At 39.1% G+C, this 16,261-nt stretch overlaps 1 protein-coding gene across 1 annotated transcript in view; it reads right to left on the reverse strand.

Moving 5' to 3' along the window:
• MLXIPL (MLX interacting protein like) overlaps positions 1-16,261 on the reverse strand; it is a 382,973-nt gene that overhangs the window by 211,803 nt on the left and 154,909 nt on the right. The window contains exons 5-6 of the mRNA XM_053706321.1: positions 3,783-3,827; positions 867-1,041 (exon numbers count right to left, since the gene is read on the reverse strand). Of these exons, the coding sequence (XP_053562296.1) occupies positions 867-1,041; positions 3,783-3,827 (220 nt within the window). The remainder of the gene's footprint in view (positions 1-866; positions 1,042-3,782; positions 3,828-16,261) is intronic.

The raw sequence follows: 16,261 nt of genomic DNA on the forward strand, positions 1-16,261 counted from the left end.
ACTAATAAGTATAAATTTCTCCACTTTGGATTAATTTAATATGCTTTTGAATGTGATTCTGGTTTGAGGTTAGCTGGTTTAAGAGATTTAGGGCAGCCAACAGAAGCAAAGCAAGGTAAAGTCTGAGGAGGAAGCATGGAGGTGCAGACAAATATAAGTTTACTGACTGGAACAGCAGAACTACTATGGGAAGCTGTAAAATATGAGACAGAGAGAAAAGAAAACTATAAAAATAAACCTTAGATTAATGTGTGAAGTATCAGCATGACATTATACATCAGCCACAGCAGCACATGTCACTTCTTTGCTAGGAACAAGTTCTGATGCAGTGGGATTGGCTGGATGCTGAGTTAGGCCTTAGCATTCAGTCCTGCACATCACACATCTAAAACAGCACATGGCACTAGCTTGGCATGTCACATGACACCGGCACGGTCTGGCACAGTTTCTCACAAATAAATATAAGCAGAGAACTTTTGACTGTGACAGTATTAGGACTGACTGTGTGCCCCCCATGTCACATGACATCAGCAGCCTGGTATGAACTAAACTTTTTTAGGAATCTTGGGCTCCTCAACAAAGACTGGGCCCTGGGCAGCTGCCCCTTTTGCCCTGTGTTAAAGACAGCCCTGGTGTTAGGTCTTTACTGAAGTTTGTGATGATGTGTCACTTTACTATTGGTTTATTTAAGGATGAATTTCAATGTTTTGACAAAAAACACAGCAAGAAAATTCTGAATCCCTGGAAATGTTGGAATTTCACTAGAATGTATAATATAATTTTGTTCTATTTTGGTTATATATAGTATAGTTTTGTTTTTGGTTTATTTGTTATTATTCATATCTGCAGAATATGGAGGAACTTACCATAGTCTGGGTATGTATGATGCGTGGGGTGCCCATGTGTCATTGTGAACAAAGTGTCAGAGATATCAGATAAGAAATAATCCAGGTCATAAAGCATCTCCTCATCTGTCCTACATGCGTCTTCTAAAAGGGAGCATCCAGCATACAAGTCATTGCATCTACAGGAGGAGGCACCCTGACAGAAAGACAAGTATCACCATGTGTCATGTGACGAACATCACATATTATCACAGAGTAAGAAGACAAGAGTTTAACTAACATCTGTGACTAATCACTTTTAATTGTAAAATGTGTCTGATGTAAAAACAAACCCTTCCATGTCTTTAAACTCTATTCTCTCCCTCTCTCCCTCCCTTCTCTCCTCTCCAGGGTCGGCTCTAAGGGGGGACATTGGGGGGCAATGCCCCCCCAAATGGAATGATATGCCCCCCAGGGCAAAAGAAGTGATTTAAAATTTTTTTTATTTTTTTTTTACATTTTAAAAGTGACGGAACGTCCAGGGTCCCAAATGTCGAATCAACCATTTGCAGCCACTGGACCCTGGAGATCCGCCACTGGAGGGCCCAGCTAATCTCTTTACTCTCCTCTATTTACAACCAGATAACAAATAAAGTTGCAATTCCCTGCTGGTGCTCTCACAGTTAACCTAGGGCTTGCAATGCCCCTCCTCCTGCTAGCCCACTTACTACTGAGCTGCAGTGAGATGATGACATCATCAGACCTCTGCAGGAAGTGCTGGGAGAAGCTAACAGTCAGTGAGAGGGAAGGCAGAAGTAATTTTGTGAAAACACAGCCGTATAACCAATGTGTGTGTGAGAGTAGTATCCCTTCCCTATTGTGCTTTATATCCTGGCAGACACAGATAAAGAAGCAAATTGGGAATTCCTTGGTTTCCCCACTGCAAGTCACAGTGTGTGTGTATGTATATATATATATATATATATATATATATATATATATATATATATATATGTATATATATATATATATATATATATATATGTATATATATATATGTGTATATATATATATATATATATATATGTGTGTGTGTGTGTGTGTATATATATATATATATATATATATATAATTTGTGTGTATATACATACTGTATATACTGTGTGTGTGCTAGTAAATATCATTAATAATATCTGTACAAGTAATGTACTGCTTGGCACTCAAACTTATTGTCACGTAAAAGCTTATTTGATCATTAGTAGGGTCATTGGTAGAGCTACACATGCAAACAGTGTCCACTGGCTGTGTCATATGTGGGAGACATTCCTGAGATATGACAAACGTAACCCCTGCACTGCCATAAATCTGGTAAATGTAACTGCTGCGGCATTGCCAGACATCTTATAAATGTAACCCCTATACTCCTTGAGATATGACACATGTAACCGCTGCACTTCCAGAAATATAAACAAATCAATGTAACCCCTGGACTGTCACAGTAGGTCTGCTCTTATTTTGACTCTCATACATGCTTTTTAAATGCGTGCCCCCTCGTGAAAAAAAAATGCCCCCCCATTTCATTTGTTCTGGAGCCGACCCTGCTCCTCTCCCACCCATCTATCCTCTTCTCTTCTCTCCCTCCCTTCTCTCCCTCATCTGCTATCTCTCCCTCCCCTCCTCTTTTCTCTTCGCTCCTTCGCTTTAGAAATGCCATATAATTAATTTAAAAAACGCCAGGTTACTCCCTGACCAAAAAATATTGGGCTAGATTACAATGTGGCGCAAATGGTTTTGCACTAGTGTAATCGCCATTTACGCTTCAATCCTTACTGTGATCTCAGAGCTCTGGTTTACTGGTTTACAGCAACAAAGATGCTGCACAAAACACTTAAAAAACACATTACAAAATACAGTTACATTACACTCATATTAACACTGTCTAAAAAAAAATATTTAAAAAAATATTGAACAAAAAAGTTATAAGGGTTCAAAGATATGAGATCTCAGTTAGAAAAAAAGGCTTTAACATTGAGACACATACATATACATTGCTAAAGATGTATTTGTATGTATATAGTATATATATATATATATTAATCTATTTATATGTTTACATATGTATTTACAGTAATATATATGTACACACATATAGACATATATATATAAGTGCATTATAGCCCTTTGCCATTAAGTAGATGAAAACATGATAAAACATATTTATGCAATATTTATATTTTAACAAAGATTTTAACTATGTATTTTCTGTAAATATTTCACATTTGCTAATGCAAGTATGCGATGGAGTTTGCACAATCTTGGGTGTTTTTTCCACTTTTTTTCTCCATTGATTTCTATGGGGGAATACACGCATGCTGAAAATGATGTCCGTTTTTTTCGCACTATTCGGGTTACCACAGCTTAACACTAACAGAGTTTTTCGCGATTGCAAAAAAAAAGTACTGCGCCACTTGCAATCTAGCCCATTATGGCTAAAAAAAAGAAGAATTTTGAGTGCCTAGGGCAGCAGAAAACCTAACCACAACACTGTGCAAAACATGTGTGTACTGTTGGGGTAGATATATCATACCCCGGTGGATATGATTCGCTATAGCGAATCATCTCTGCCCTGCATCGCTAAATGCCGACAGCATACTCTGTCGGCATTTAAGATTGCAAAAGCAGTTCTGGTGAACTGCTTGTGCAATGCCACCCCCTGCAGATTTGCGACCAATTGGCCGCTAGCAGGGGGTGTCAGTCAACCCGATCGTATTCCATGGGGCGGACTGATGTACGCAGCCTCAGAGGCAGCGGACGAGTTAAGGAGCAACGGTCTTAACTCCGGTTTCCGTCGAGCCTGAAGGCTCGCGCAGAAACAGTTACATTGGGGCCGATACGGGGGTTGGTAATTCTGCCCCATACTATTAAGCGGTCTCCAGTGTCTGATTCGGTAAAACTCACCATTTGTTCTTGAAAAGGTTTGTCCCCCTGCTGATGTTTTCGTAGCTGCAAAACAATATATATGATTAAAAAATAAAGCAAATCTTCAAATTGTTCATAAACATATTAAATGGCATTGATAATTTGTTGACTGTATATAAAAGGTCAAGAGACTCAAAGATGACTTGTATTGTGCTTATTATGAACTTGAGACATATTTTATTCTTTAAAATAGCATAAGCCATATGCCAGTGTATACTTCACTTTCTAATGGTGCTGGTAACACTGTGTATCAGAGCTGGCACTCACAGCATGCTTAAAGGGACATGAAACCCAAAACTTTTCTTTCATGATTCAGACAGAACATACACTTTAAAACAACTTTCCAATTTACTTCTATTATTTAATTTGCTTCCTTCTATTGGTATCCTTTGCTAAAGGGTTTATCTAGGCCAGCTCACTTGCAGCAGAGAACCTAGTTTCTAGCTGTTGATTGGTGGCTGCATATATACTGTATATATATATAGATTGTGATTGGCTCACCCATGTGTTCAGTTAGAAACCATTAGTACATTGCTGCTCCTTCAGCAAATTATACCAAGAGAATGAAGCAAATTAGATAATACAAGTAAATTAGAAAGTTGTTGGGGGGCGGAGACAACTACCGACATGGACAAACGTGCTTTTCAAAAGCTCCTAGCTTTTGGATCTAATGTAGGGGATTAAGTAGTACATAGTCACTCAAATCCTGGAATAGTAACCCCTAGAGCTCAAGCAGCTACTTAATATTACGGGAGGAATCAAAGAGTATGTTTGAAAGTTACGTTCCTGGACTTTGCAACCGCCATGTGATTTTCCCCTAACTGTTAAAAACTCTAAGGGTGCTATAATTAATGGTACAGTACCCGGTACATGGATGGCCGAATGTATCCTGAACCTGTCTGATGAGACAAACTAATTGATCTAATGTGGACTACTTGTGTTTGGCGCTGTGCAACTTGCCGGAGATATGGCAGACATGGACGGCTGGGAAAGAAAACTCCTGCGTAGCATAGAGACTTCCTTCCAACAGCTTAAGTTAGAGCTGGTCAGCACTCTAATGGAAAGGCAGCCTAGCCGAATACCAACTACCCGAGTTACACAAACGTTGGGGGAATCTGATGTATCAGGAACTGCATTTACCACAGCCATGGATGTCTGCATACACGCCACGGAAAAGTCACCCTGCACCACAGAGGTAAATCTGGGGCTAGTCGCACAGATATCGCACATAGATGGTTATCAGAGCCCATACCTGACGTCTAGTCCAGGGCATCTCTTCTCATTTGGGGTACGCCGCAGAAACCTGGTGTTTCCACTATACAGGCTACGAGACCTGCGACTGCAGTTTTTTGACACCCTGGATGGCGAGCCTTATGTGAACCGGGATGACTGCTTGGTAGATCAGAGTCCAGTAGAGACTACTCCACCAAGTTTTATTGCAACACTAGGTGCTAGGATTACACGTTCCGATGACCTAGATACCTACACTACTCCTAAAGACCATGCCATACTGGCAGATTTCCTCCAGCTCAGCAGCAAGGACAAAGTCATAGAACTACATCAGGGGAGCAGTGGAAGATTATGGAAGTCCTAGGTACATATAAAAGGTTCATTGAGGCTGCCTATTTACAACTAGGAGAATGCTTAATACCGGAACAAGGAGTGGGGTAGATAAATTATTGTTTCCATCCTCTCCTCACACAGTAGTACCATAAGTTCAGGACACTCTGACCTTTATCAATATCCCATTTATCATTATGCATATCATAAGCTACACGTTTGACAATAAGATATGGCATCGAGTAAAGTCATATATGTTTACATTTGACATTTGCAGCCTTTTATTGGACAAGCCTATGTTTTATACTGTATATGATTACTTTACGTATCGGATTTAATATATGTTCTCATTGCTAAAGAGCGCCAATCTGGATCACAACTTACACTCACATGGCTGATGAACTTCCACTTACCTATACTCCATACTGAGTTATTGTGTCAGCAATAAGCAGAAATTATTTATAGATGTATTTCACAGCATATCTATATACGATTACAGCTAGGAGTTATTTTTATATTTAGACTTACAAGATGTCCCTATAGCTTGATTAATATTACATGTTCTGTGTTGCTTATACAATTTTATAGTTAAAGGTTAGGTTCAGTAGAAAATTACCTTCCAGTGTCAAATATCAGCAGCTCTGATGTCATTGGCTTTGATGGACTCTTTAAATCATTTTATATCCATATCCTATCTTTTATGCAGGTAATTTAAAAGGGGTACACCAAGTTGCTATTCCTGGCTAAGTTTGAGTACACTTTAATAGGCCTGTTATGTTACATAACCTAAGTATACTTTAGATAAGTAGCCTTTTCTTAGTATTTTACTGACATCTGACAAGGTCCTTTGTTTCTCTACTTGAGTAATTAGAGGCTAGGTGCTTATGCACATGATATTAGTTTATCAGATGTTGTATATAGATGGAAATCTGGATAGTTATTACTCTAGTTATTAGTCTAGTTAGAAATCATATATAACCCTGACCCACTCCTAAATCATTACATGTCTATAGACTGTGCAAAGCCAATGGTAAGATTGTGGGTTCACCTAGGCAGCATATAATTACAGGGTTAAGCTATCACAAAGACAAAACCTGTTAGATAGATAGTGTTACAACCTGGATATGGTGGTTGTTTGGTGTGAGATAGAACAGAGTTCTTCTATAATATTTTTCTAAACCTGTGCCTCTACCTTTATGGGCAATAATTGAGTAGTATACTGTCGTGCTGTCAGCGGCCGAGACAGAAGGATGTATGTGAGCTAAAAAATAATAGTTGGATCTCCAAAAGATAAAGAGCACTATTATTTCTATTATATTTGCACAGGACTCTGATCTCACTTTATGATTTAGATATATAATGTCCGCATAAAACATTATCCGAGTTTTGAAGACTAAGGCATGGAAGGTTAAAGATATCTCCACTCATCCTTTCCCACTCTTGAGAGAGAGAGTGGGTCATATCCCATATCCCTTTTCCGGCTCCGTCCAGTGGTGACAGTAACTCCCGAGGGAAGATGTCACAGTTAGCCCTGTATCATTTCTTTATCAGCCTAGCATTAAAGCATTCAAATATTATCTTTTTCTCTGTACCCCTAACCTTAGCCTCCTGGGTCCGTGCCGGCTTCGTCACCTCACCTCGCCTTTCCCCTTCCTTCTGCTCCCCCCCCCATACTCCCATCGGCTTATTAGTTAAGCTAAAGAAAATGCATCTTATAGAAACTCTATTTTATTGTCTCTAATCCTTCCCATGACAAAGGTACTATTTTGAGGGCCCACAGGTTTATTATAAGAGGGTAAAGGTTTATGAGCGGCTTTATTATGTGTTAAAGGGAAAATTTGATCATATTTGAAAAATGGATAAATAAGAGGTTTGCTTTTAGTATTGTATGTGTTCTACTTACAAGTGTTATTAACTGTTGTTATGTCTTACTGAGTTTTTATACTAATTTTCCAATTAAGGTCTTACTTTTAATATATGTTGCAACTTTAATATATCAGAGAGACCTGTATAATTTTGCCACCATTGGATTTGTAAGTAATATAACCTTGTTGGGCCTGTACATTTTATAACCTCAATAAAAAATATATTTAAAAAAAAAATTAGAGAGTTGTTTAAAATGGTATTCTCTATCTGAATCATGAAAGAAAAAAATTGGGTTTCATGTCCCTTTAAGTGAAGGATGCTCCTGCAAGGTTTACTCTCAGAAGAAGGTTGCATGCAGTTTAAAATTTATAATTGAATTTAAAATATTGTTTAAGGGACATTTTTTATTGGTTAAGCATTATTTCTGTTAATTTCTCTTCTCTACATGATGAGGTGATATTTTCTTATGTGATAATATATTGTTGTAGTTTTGCTAGTTTGTGTGTGCTGTTATTTAGACCTGTTTTCTTCATTCTGCATCACTTGTTAGTCACTAAACCCCTTAGAGCTAAATTCTTTCACCTAGATTACGAGTTTTGCGTTAGGCTTAAAAAGCAGCGTTAGCCAGTCTTAACGCTGCTTTTTAACGCCCGCTGGTATTACGAGTCTTGCAGGTACAGGTGTACCGCTCGCTTTTTTGGCCAGACTTGGCAATACCGCAAATCCACTTACGTAAATTGCGTATCCTTTTTTTAAATGGGACTTGCATAGCGCCGGTATTACGAGTCTGACAAAAAGTGAGCGGTAGACACTCTCCTGTCAAGACTGGTGCCACATTTTAAAGTCAGTAGTTAAGAGTTTTACACTACAAAGCCGTAGCATAAAACTCTTAACTAAAGTGCTAAAAAGTACACTAACACCTATAAACTACCTATTAACCCCTAAACCGAGGCCCTCCCGCATCGCAAACACTAAAATAAAATTTTTAACCCCTAATCTGCCGAACCGGACATCGCCGACACCTACCTACACTTATTAACCCCTAATATGCCGCCCCCAACGTCGCCGCCACTATACTAAAGTTATTAACCCCTAAATCTAAGTCTAACCCTAACCCCCCTAACTTAAATATAATTAAAATAAATCTAAATAAAAATGACTATCATTAACTAAATTATTCCTATTTAATACTAAATCGGAATTAAGGTAGAAAAAAATCCTATTGGCTGTTCCAATCAGCCAATAGAATGCCAGCTCAATCCTATTGGCTGATTGGATCAGCCAATAGGATTGAACTTCAATCCTATTGGCTGATTGCATCAGCCAATAGGATTTTTTTCTACCTTAATTCCGATTGGCTGATAGAATTCTATCAGCCAATCGGAATTGAAGGGACGCCATCTTGGATGACTTCATTTAAAGGAACCTTCATTCAGTGTTAGCCGTCGGATGAAGAGGATGCACCGCGTCGGATGTCTTGAAGATGGACCCGCTACGCGCCAGATGGATGAAGATAGAAGATGCCATCTGGATGAAGACTTCTGCCCGTCTGGAGGACCACTTCGCCCGGCTTGGATGAAGACTTCTCCCAGCTTCGTTGAGGACTTCGACCCGGTTGGATGAAGACTTCTCCTGGTAAGGTGATCTTCAAGGGGTTAGTGTTAGGTTTTTTTAAGAGGGTATTGGGTGGGTTTTAGAGTAGGGTTGGTTGTGTGGGTGGTGGGTTTTAATGTTGGGGGGGATTTGTAATTTTTTTACATGTAAAAGAGCTGATTACTTAGTGTAGGGTAGGGCTTTATTTTATTTGGGGGGGGCTTTTTCATTTTGTTAGGGGGATTAGATTAGGTGTAATTAGTTTAAAAATCTTGTAATTGGTTTATTATTTTCTGTAATTTAATGTTTGTTTGTTTGTTTTTGGATAATTTAATTGTATTTAATTGTATTTAATTTAGGGAAATAATTTAATTATAGTGTAGTGTTAGGTGTTAGTGTAACTTAGGTTAGGTTTTATTTTACAGTTCAATTTGTCTTTATTTTAGCTAGGTAGTTTATTAAATAGTTAATAACTATTTAGTAACTATTCTACCTAGTTAAAATAAATACAAACTTGCCTGTAAAATAAAAATAAAACCTAAGCTAGCTACAATGTAACTATTAGTTATATTGTAGCTAGTTATATTGTATGTTTTTTGTACAGGCAAAAGAGCAGAATTCTTTGGGGCATGCCCCGCAAAAAGCCCTTTTAAGGGCTGGTAAGGTAAAAGAGCTTTTCAATTTTTATTTTAGAATAGGGTAGGGCATTTTTTTATTTTGGGGGGCTTTGTTATTTTATTAGGGGGCTTAGAGTAGGTGTAATTAGCTTAAAATTGTTGTAATATTTTTATAATGTTTGTAAATTATTTTTTTATTTTTTGCAACTTAGTTCTTTTTTTATTTTTTGTAACTTAGTTCTTTTTTTATTTTTTTGTACTTTAGTTAGTGTATTTATTTGTAGGTATTTGTATTTAATTTATTTATTGATAGTGTAGTGTTAGGTTTAATTGTAGATAATTGTAGGTAGTTTATTTCATTAATTTATTGATAGTGTAGTGTTAGGTTTAATTGTAACTTAGGTTAGGATTTATTTTACAGGTACTTTTGTAATTATTTTAACTAGGTAGCTATTAAATAGTTATTCTTTGTGGCATGCCCCTCAAAAGGCCCTTTTAAGGGCTGGTAAGGTAATAGAGCTGTTAACTTTTTATTTTAGAATAGGGTAGGGCATTTTTTTATTTTGGGGGGCTTTGTTATTTTTTTAGGGGGCTTAGAGTAGGTGTAATTAGTTTAAATTCTTGTAATCTTTTTTTATTTTTTGCAATTTAGTGTTTTGATTTGTTTTGTAATTTAGTGTTTGTTTGTTTTTGTAATTTAGTTTAGTTGATTTAATTGTAGGTAATTGTAGGTAGTTTATTTAATTAATTTATTGATAGTGTAGTTTTAGGTTTAATTGTAACTTAGGTTAGGATTTATTTTACAGGTACTTTTGTAATTATTTTAACTAGGTAGCTATTAAATAGTTATTAACTATTTAATAGCTATTGTACCTGGTTAAAATAAATACAAAGTTGCCTGTAAAATAAATATTAATCCTAAAATAGCTACAACATAATTATTATTTATATTGTAGCTATATTAGGGTTTATTTTACAGGTAAGTATTTAGCTTTAAATAGGAATAATTTATTTAATAAGATTTATTTTATTTCGTTAGATTAAAATTATATTTAATTTAGGGGGGTGTTAGTGTTAGGGTTAGACTTAGCTTTACTGGTTAATACATTTATTAGAGTAGCGGTGAGGTCCGGTCGGCAGATTAAGGGTTAATAATTGTAGGTAAGGTAGCGGCGACGTTGGGGGGCAGATTAGGGGTTAATAAATATTATGTAGGGGTCGGCGGTGCTAGGGGCAGCAGATTAGGGGTACATAGGGATAATGTAGGTGGCGGCGGTGTGCGGTTGGCAGATTAGGGGTTAAAAAAATTTATTAGAGTGGCGGTGATGTGGGGGGGCCTCGGTTTAGGGGTACATAGGTAGTTTATGGGTGTTAGTGTACTTTAGAGCACAGTAGTTAAGAGCTTTATGAACCGGCGTTAGCCCATAAAGCTCTTAACTCCTGGCTTTTCTCTGTGGCTGGAGTCTTGTCGTTAGATTTCTAACGCTCACTTCAGCTAAGACTCTAAATACCAGCGTTAGAAAGATCCCATTGAAAAGATAGGCTACGCAATTGGCGTAGGGGGATCTGTGGTATGGAAAAGTCGCGGCTGGAAAGTGAGCGTTAGACCCTTACCTACAAGACTCTAAATACAAGCGGGCGGCCAAAACCAGCGTTAGGACCCCCTAACGCTGGTTTTGACGGCTAACGCAGAACTCTAAATCTAGGCGACTGTGACTCTGTTTGTTTATGGTAACATTGCATTGCCTTATACTTCCTGTTTCCTATTCCTACCTCTGACCTGGATGTAGTTCTATAGTTCAACATGATTCCTCACACTAACAGCTTGTAGTGTCTTCATTTCTATACATGAAACATGGTGTCAGAAGTAACTAAAATCAGGACTGAGCCTCTTGTTTGGAGAATAGCAGCTTTTGGATACAGCACAGCTTTGTGAGTTACAGCCTAAAACGTTTTTTTTGGGTGGATTTTCTGATATTTGAGAGCTTAGAGACTTAAAGACAATATGACTGCCATAAATTGCATACCTCCCCCAGAGGGGATGAGAATCAGTGGGGATTGCAGCAGCAATTGGGAAACTTACAGAGCTGAATTTGAAGATTATTCCCTGGCTACAGTGTTGAATGAGAAATCTGCAGCAGTGCAGGCAGTGAATGCAGGCATGTGTATAAGCACAATCTGACCCTCACAGCAGAGCAGCAAGAGAATGTTACAGCCATTTTAGATGCACTGGAAGCTTATTTTAAACCTGCTAAAAATGTCATTTATTAAAGGTATGTATGGTACTCTAAGGGATGAATTAATAAGGGACAAAATTGTTCTCGGTGTAGCTAGTGAAAGCACGCGCAGGCGTCTACTAAGAGAACATTACTTAACTATAAACACAGCCATTGAAACGTGCCGTACAGCGGAGCTCACTGACAGACGTTTGAAAGTTATGGAACAGGACAGACAGCAGACTGACAGCATAAACATTGCAATGCAGCGACAACACATAAGCAAACCGCAGCAACAACACCGCCTGTTTAGCACAAATGCTGCAAACCCTACAGCATGCAAATATTGTGGGACTGTGCATCAAAGAATTAAAGAGCAATGTCCAGCTTATGGGAAGTCTTGTAGGTCTTGTGGAAGAACAAATCAAGTAAAAGACAGTCATTACTGGGAAAGTTACACACCATGGAGAACACATATGAGGAAGAGCCACACACCGCTAAAGTGATATACAGTAGTGAATTGATCGGCACTGTGCAAGCCAGAGGAAAGAAATTGTTTGTAACTTTAAATTTAAATAATAAGCCCCAATCCTGCCAGCTCGATTCAGGAGCAACATGTGATATAATGTGCTTGAGAGACAAAATGATGTTAGCACCAGAAGTACGTCTACTGCCAAGTGACACCAGACTAAAGTTATACTCAGGTGAGCTTATGAAATCTCTAGGACATGCATAGATCCCAAATTCTTGAATCAGACACTGAGGTGATCTCACTACATCATGCCAACTCTCGAGGATGTTTTGTACAAGCTGCCTAAGGCACGTCTGTTTACGCTTGTTGATGCCCGAGATGCAGTTTTACAATGTAAGTTGGATAATGCAAGTAGCTATATGGCAACCTTCTGGACTCCATGGGGCAGTAAAAGATGGCTCAAGTTGCCTTTTGGAGTATCAGTTGCACCAGAGGTGTATCAACGTAAACAACATGAACTATTGGCTGGACTCAGTGGTATCGAACCAATAGCTGGTGACATCCTTGTGGTTAGCTGTGGGGATACAGATAGGGAAGCAGAGCAAGATCATGATGGAAAACTATTGGAACTGATGAATCGTTGTAGGCACGTGAAACTAAGACTTGGTATGAAAAAAACTGCAATTCAAGGTCAAAGAGGTCCGCTTCCATGGGCACATACTATCCTTTGAGGGTTTGAAGGCTGACCCAGAAAAAAAAATCAGAGCTATACTGGATATGCCACAGCCAGCGAATGTGAAATCCCTGCAGCGCTTCATAGGATTTGTTACCTACTTATCAAAATTCCTACCACACCTCTCAGAGTTTTGCGAGTTGTTGAGAAGGCTTCTGGACAAGGATGCAGTTTGGCATTGGCTTCCTAAGCATGATAATGCGGAGCAGGACATCAAACGTTTGGTCACAGATATACCTGTCCTGAAGTACTATGATGTTACAAAACCTGTAACTATTCAAAGTGACGCAAGCAAAAGTGGACTAGGGTGTTGCCTATTGCAAGCTGACCAGCCTATCGCTTTTGCTTCAAGAGAACTGACCCTTACTGAGCAAAACTATGCACAAATCGAAAAGGAATGTCTGAGTATTGCGTTTGCCTGCCAGCGCTTTCATCACTACCTCTATGGTCGTGATGAGATCACGGCAGAAACTGACCATAAGCCTCTGATATCTATTTTCAAGAAACCACTTTTGTGTGCACCAAAACATCTACAGAGCATGTTGCTCACGTTACAAAATTATTGCCTAAATGTTGTCTATAAACCTGGACCTGAAATGTACATTAGTAACACTCTTAGCAGAGCTACAGCAGCAAGTGGTACACCCGAGAGTGCACAACACACAGTTTGCAATGTTCAATAGGACCTGGATGTCCTGCCGCAGATTAATCATTCAGCCTATTTAAACGTCACAGACCAACGATTGCTTCAGATAGGACAGCACACAGAAATTGAAGAGAGTTTGCAAGCACTTAAGTATGTTGTTCTGAATGGTTGGCCAGGTTCAAAGGCAGAGGTGCCATTAATTGTAAGAGAATACTGGACTTTCCGAGATGAAATCGGCATTCAGAATGGTGTACTGTACAAGGAGTCAAGGGTCATCATTCCTAAATCATTAAGATCGGAGATGCTGACGCATATTCATTCCAATTTCTCAAAACTGTTTGGAAAACAGCACCGGTCCTTTGGCTTATGGGGCACGGAATAAAGGACCTGCCATGTCCCAATAGTAATCCAATCAACAAAAAAATGTTATTCCAGCCTCCAAAATTTAAAAAGACCTTTATTGTTTCACATAGGGTCCATAGAAAAAGAAATACAACGTTTCAGGCCTGCTATAGGCCCTTAGTCGTGTACATGACTAAGGGCCTTAAGCAGGCCTGAAACGTTGTATTTATTTTTCTATGGACCCTATGTGAAACAATAAAGGTCTTTTTTTTTAATTTTGGAGGCTGGAATAACCTTTTTGCGTATTCATGCCAGTCACATAGGTGGAGAAGCATGCTATAGGCAGACACGAGATACCCTATATTGGCCCAACATGCAAAATGAGATTAGAGACTTTGTTAGCCGTTATTCAGCATGCAAAGAATATGCACAGGCACAACAGAAAGAACCCATGATGTCATATGTGCTGCCCACATGGCCTTGGCAAATTGTAAGCATGGATTTACTGAATTATGCTGGGCAAGATTTTCTACTAATTGTTGATCACTATTCTGACTTTTGGGAGATTGAGCTCCTTCCTGACCTGTCTGCTGAAACTACAGTCAAGCGTTGTAAAGCACAGTTTGCACGTCATGGATAGCCAGACAGAATAATCTCAGATAATGGACCTCAGTTTGCATGTGAGCAATTCAAACGGTTCTCTACAGATTGGGGGTTTGAGCATCTTACCTCTTCCCCGCGACACCTTCAAGCTAATGGCAAAGTGGAATCAGCTGTAAAGATAGTGAAGAATCTTTGCAAGAAGGCCAAGTATGAAGGTAATGACCCGTGGAAAGCCATTCTACATTGGAGGAACACCCCAACTGAAGGGATGGACAGTAGTCCTGCACAGCGCTTGATGTCAAGGAGGCTGAAGACTTCATTGCCAGTGGCAAATAAATTACTTCAAACCTTGTGTGGTAACAGGGGTACTGGAGAAACTGCAACGGAGGAAACAGACCTCAACAGACCTCCGCCAATACATATGAAGCCGCTCCCTGGTGACAGGACTGGTCGCTGGAGACTGGGTACCTGTGTTCAGAGGGTTGCTCCTTGCTCATATGTTGTAGATGTGGAAGGCAGTCTCTCCCGCTGCAATCGAGTGGACCTGCGAGTGGCAGAACATCTCACCACACAAGCCTATAAGCATCCTGCACTTGAGCTTCCCGAGACTCTCAATGCACCTAGTCCTACTGGACCACATAAGCAAGGCAGAGACAATACTGCTGTCATATCAGAAGGATACAATGAGGAGCACATAATGCAGCCTCTTATGCCAGCAAGTTCTTCTGTGCCAAACACACCAGCCAGGAAAGAGGGCAACTCCTTATCAACACCTTCAGGAGCTCAACAGCTTTCCTCAGGCAAAATCCCTTTGGCCTTGCGTTGCGGTCGAGTTTCAAGACCACCAGATAGACTTAATCTGTAGTGTATCTACCAGTAAGGCATTATGTTATGTTTAAGAATGTTCAGGATCTGTTTTAGGTAAATTTTGGATTGAATGAAAAAAGGGGAGATGTTATGGAGTTATTATGCAAATACTGTGACTCTGTTTGTTTATGGTAACATTGCATTGCCTTATACTTCCTGTTTCCTGTTCCTACCTCTGACCTGGATGTAGTTCTATAGTTCAACATGATTCCTCACACTAACAGCTTGTAGTGTCTTTATTTCTATACATGAAACAGTTAACCTTTAATTACACTTTTTAATAAACTTTTTTATATGCTTTTAATGCTTAGTTAAGAAAAGCAAAAAACATTCTTTATACATTTGGCTGGGAGTACAGTACTTTTAACAGTGATCTAAAACTGCCGCCGCGACCCACATTGCCGACACTAAATAAAGATATTAACCCCTAAACCGCCATCCCCCCACATAGTCGACACTAACTAAACCTATTAACCCCTAAACCGCTGCCCTCCATATCGCCGCCCACGTCGTCATTACCTGACATCGCCGACACTAACTAAATCACTAAATAAAGTTATTAACTCCTAAACCCCAGTTCCCCGACATTGCCGACACTAACTAAACCTATTAACCCCTAAACCGCCATTCCCAAACATCGCCAACACTAACTAAACCCATTAACCCCTAGACAGCAGTTCCCTGACATCACCAACACTAACTAAATCACTAAATAAAGCTATTAACCCCTAAACCCCAGTTCCCCGACATCGCCGACACTAATTAAACCTATTACCCCTAAACCGCCATTCCCAAACATCACCAACACTAACTAAACCCATTAACCCCTAAACTGCAGTTCCTCGACATCACCGACACAAACTAAAAACACTAAACTAAACCTATTAAACCCTAAACCGCTGTTTCCAAACATCGCCAACACTAACTAAACCTATTAAGCCCT

This window comes from Bombina bombina, chromosome 3 (genome assembly GCF_027579735.1).
Source record: "Bombina bombina isolate aBomBom1 chromosome 3, aBomBom1.pri, whole genome shotgun sequence".
Taxonomy (NCBI): Eukaryota; Metazoa; Chordata; class Amphibia; order Anura; family Bombinatoridae; genus Bombina; species Bombina bombina.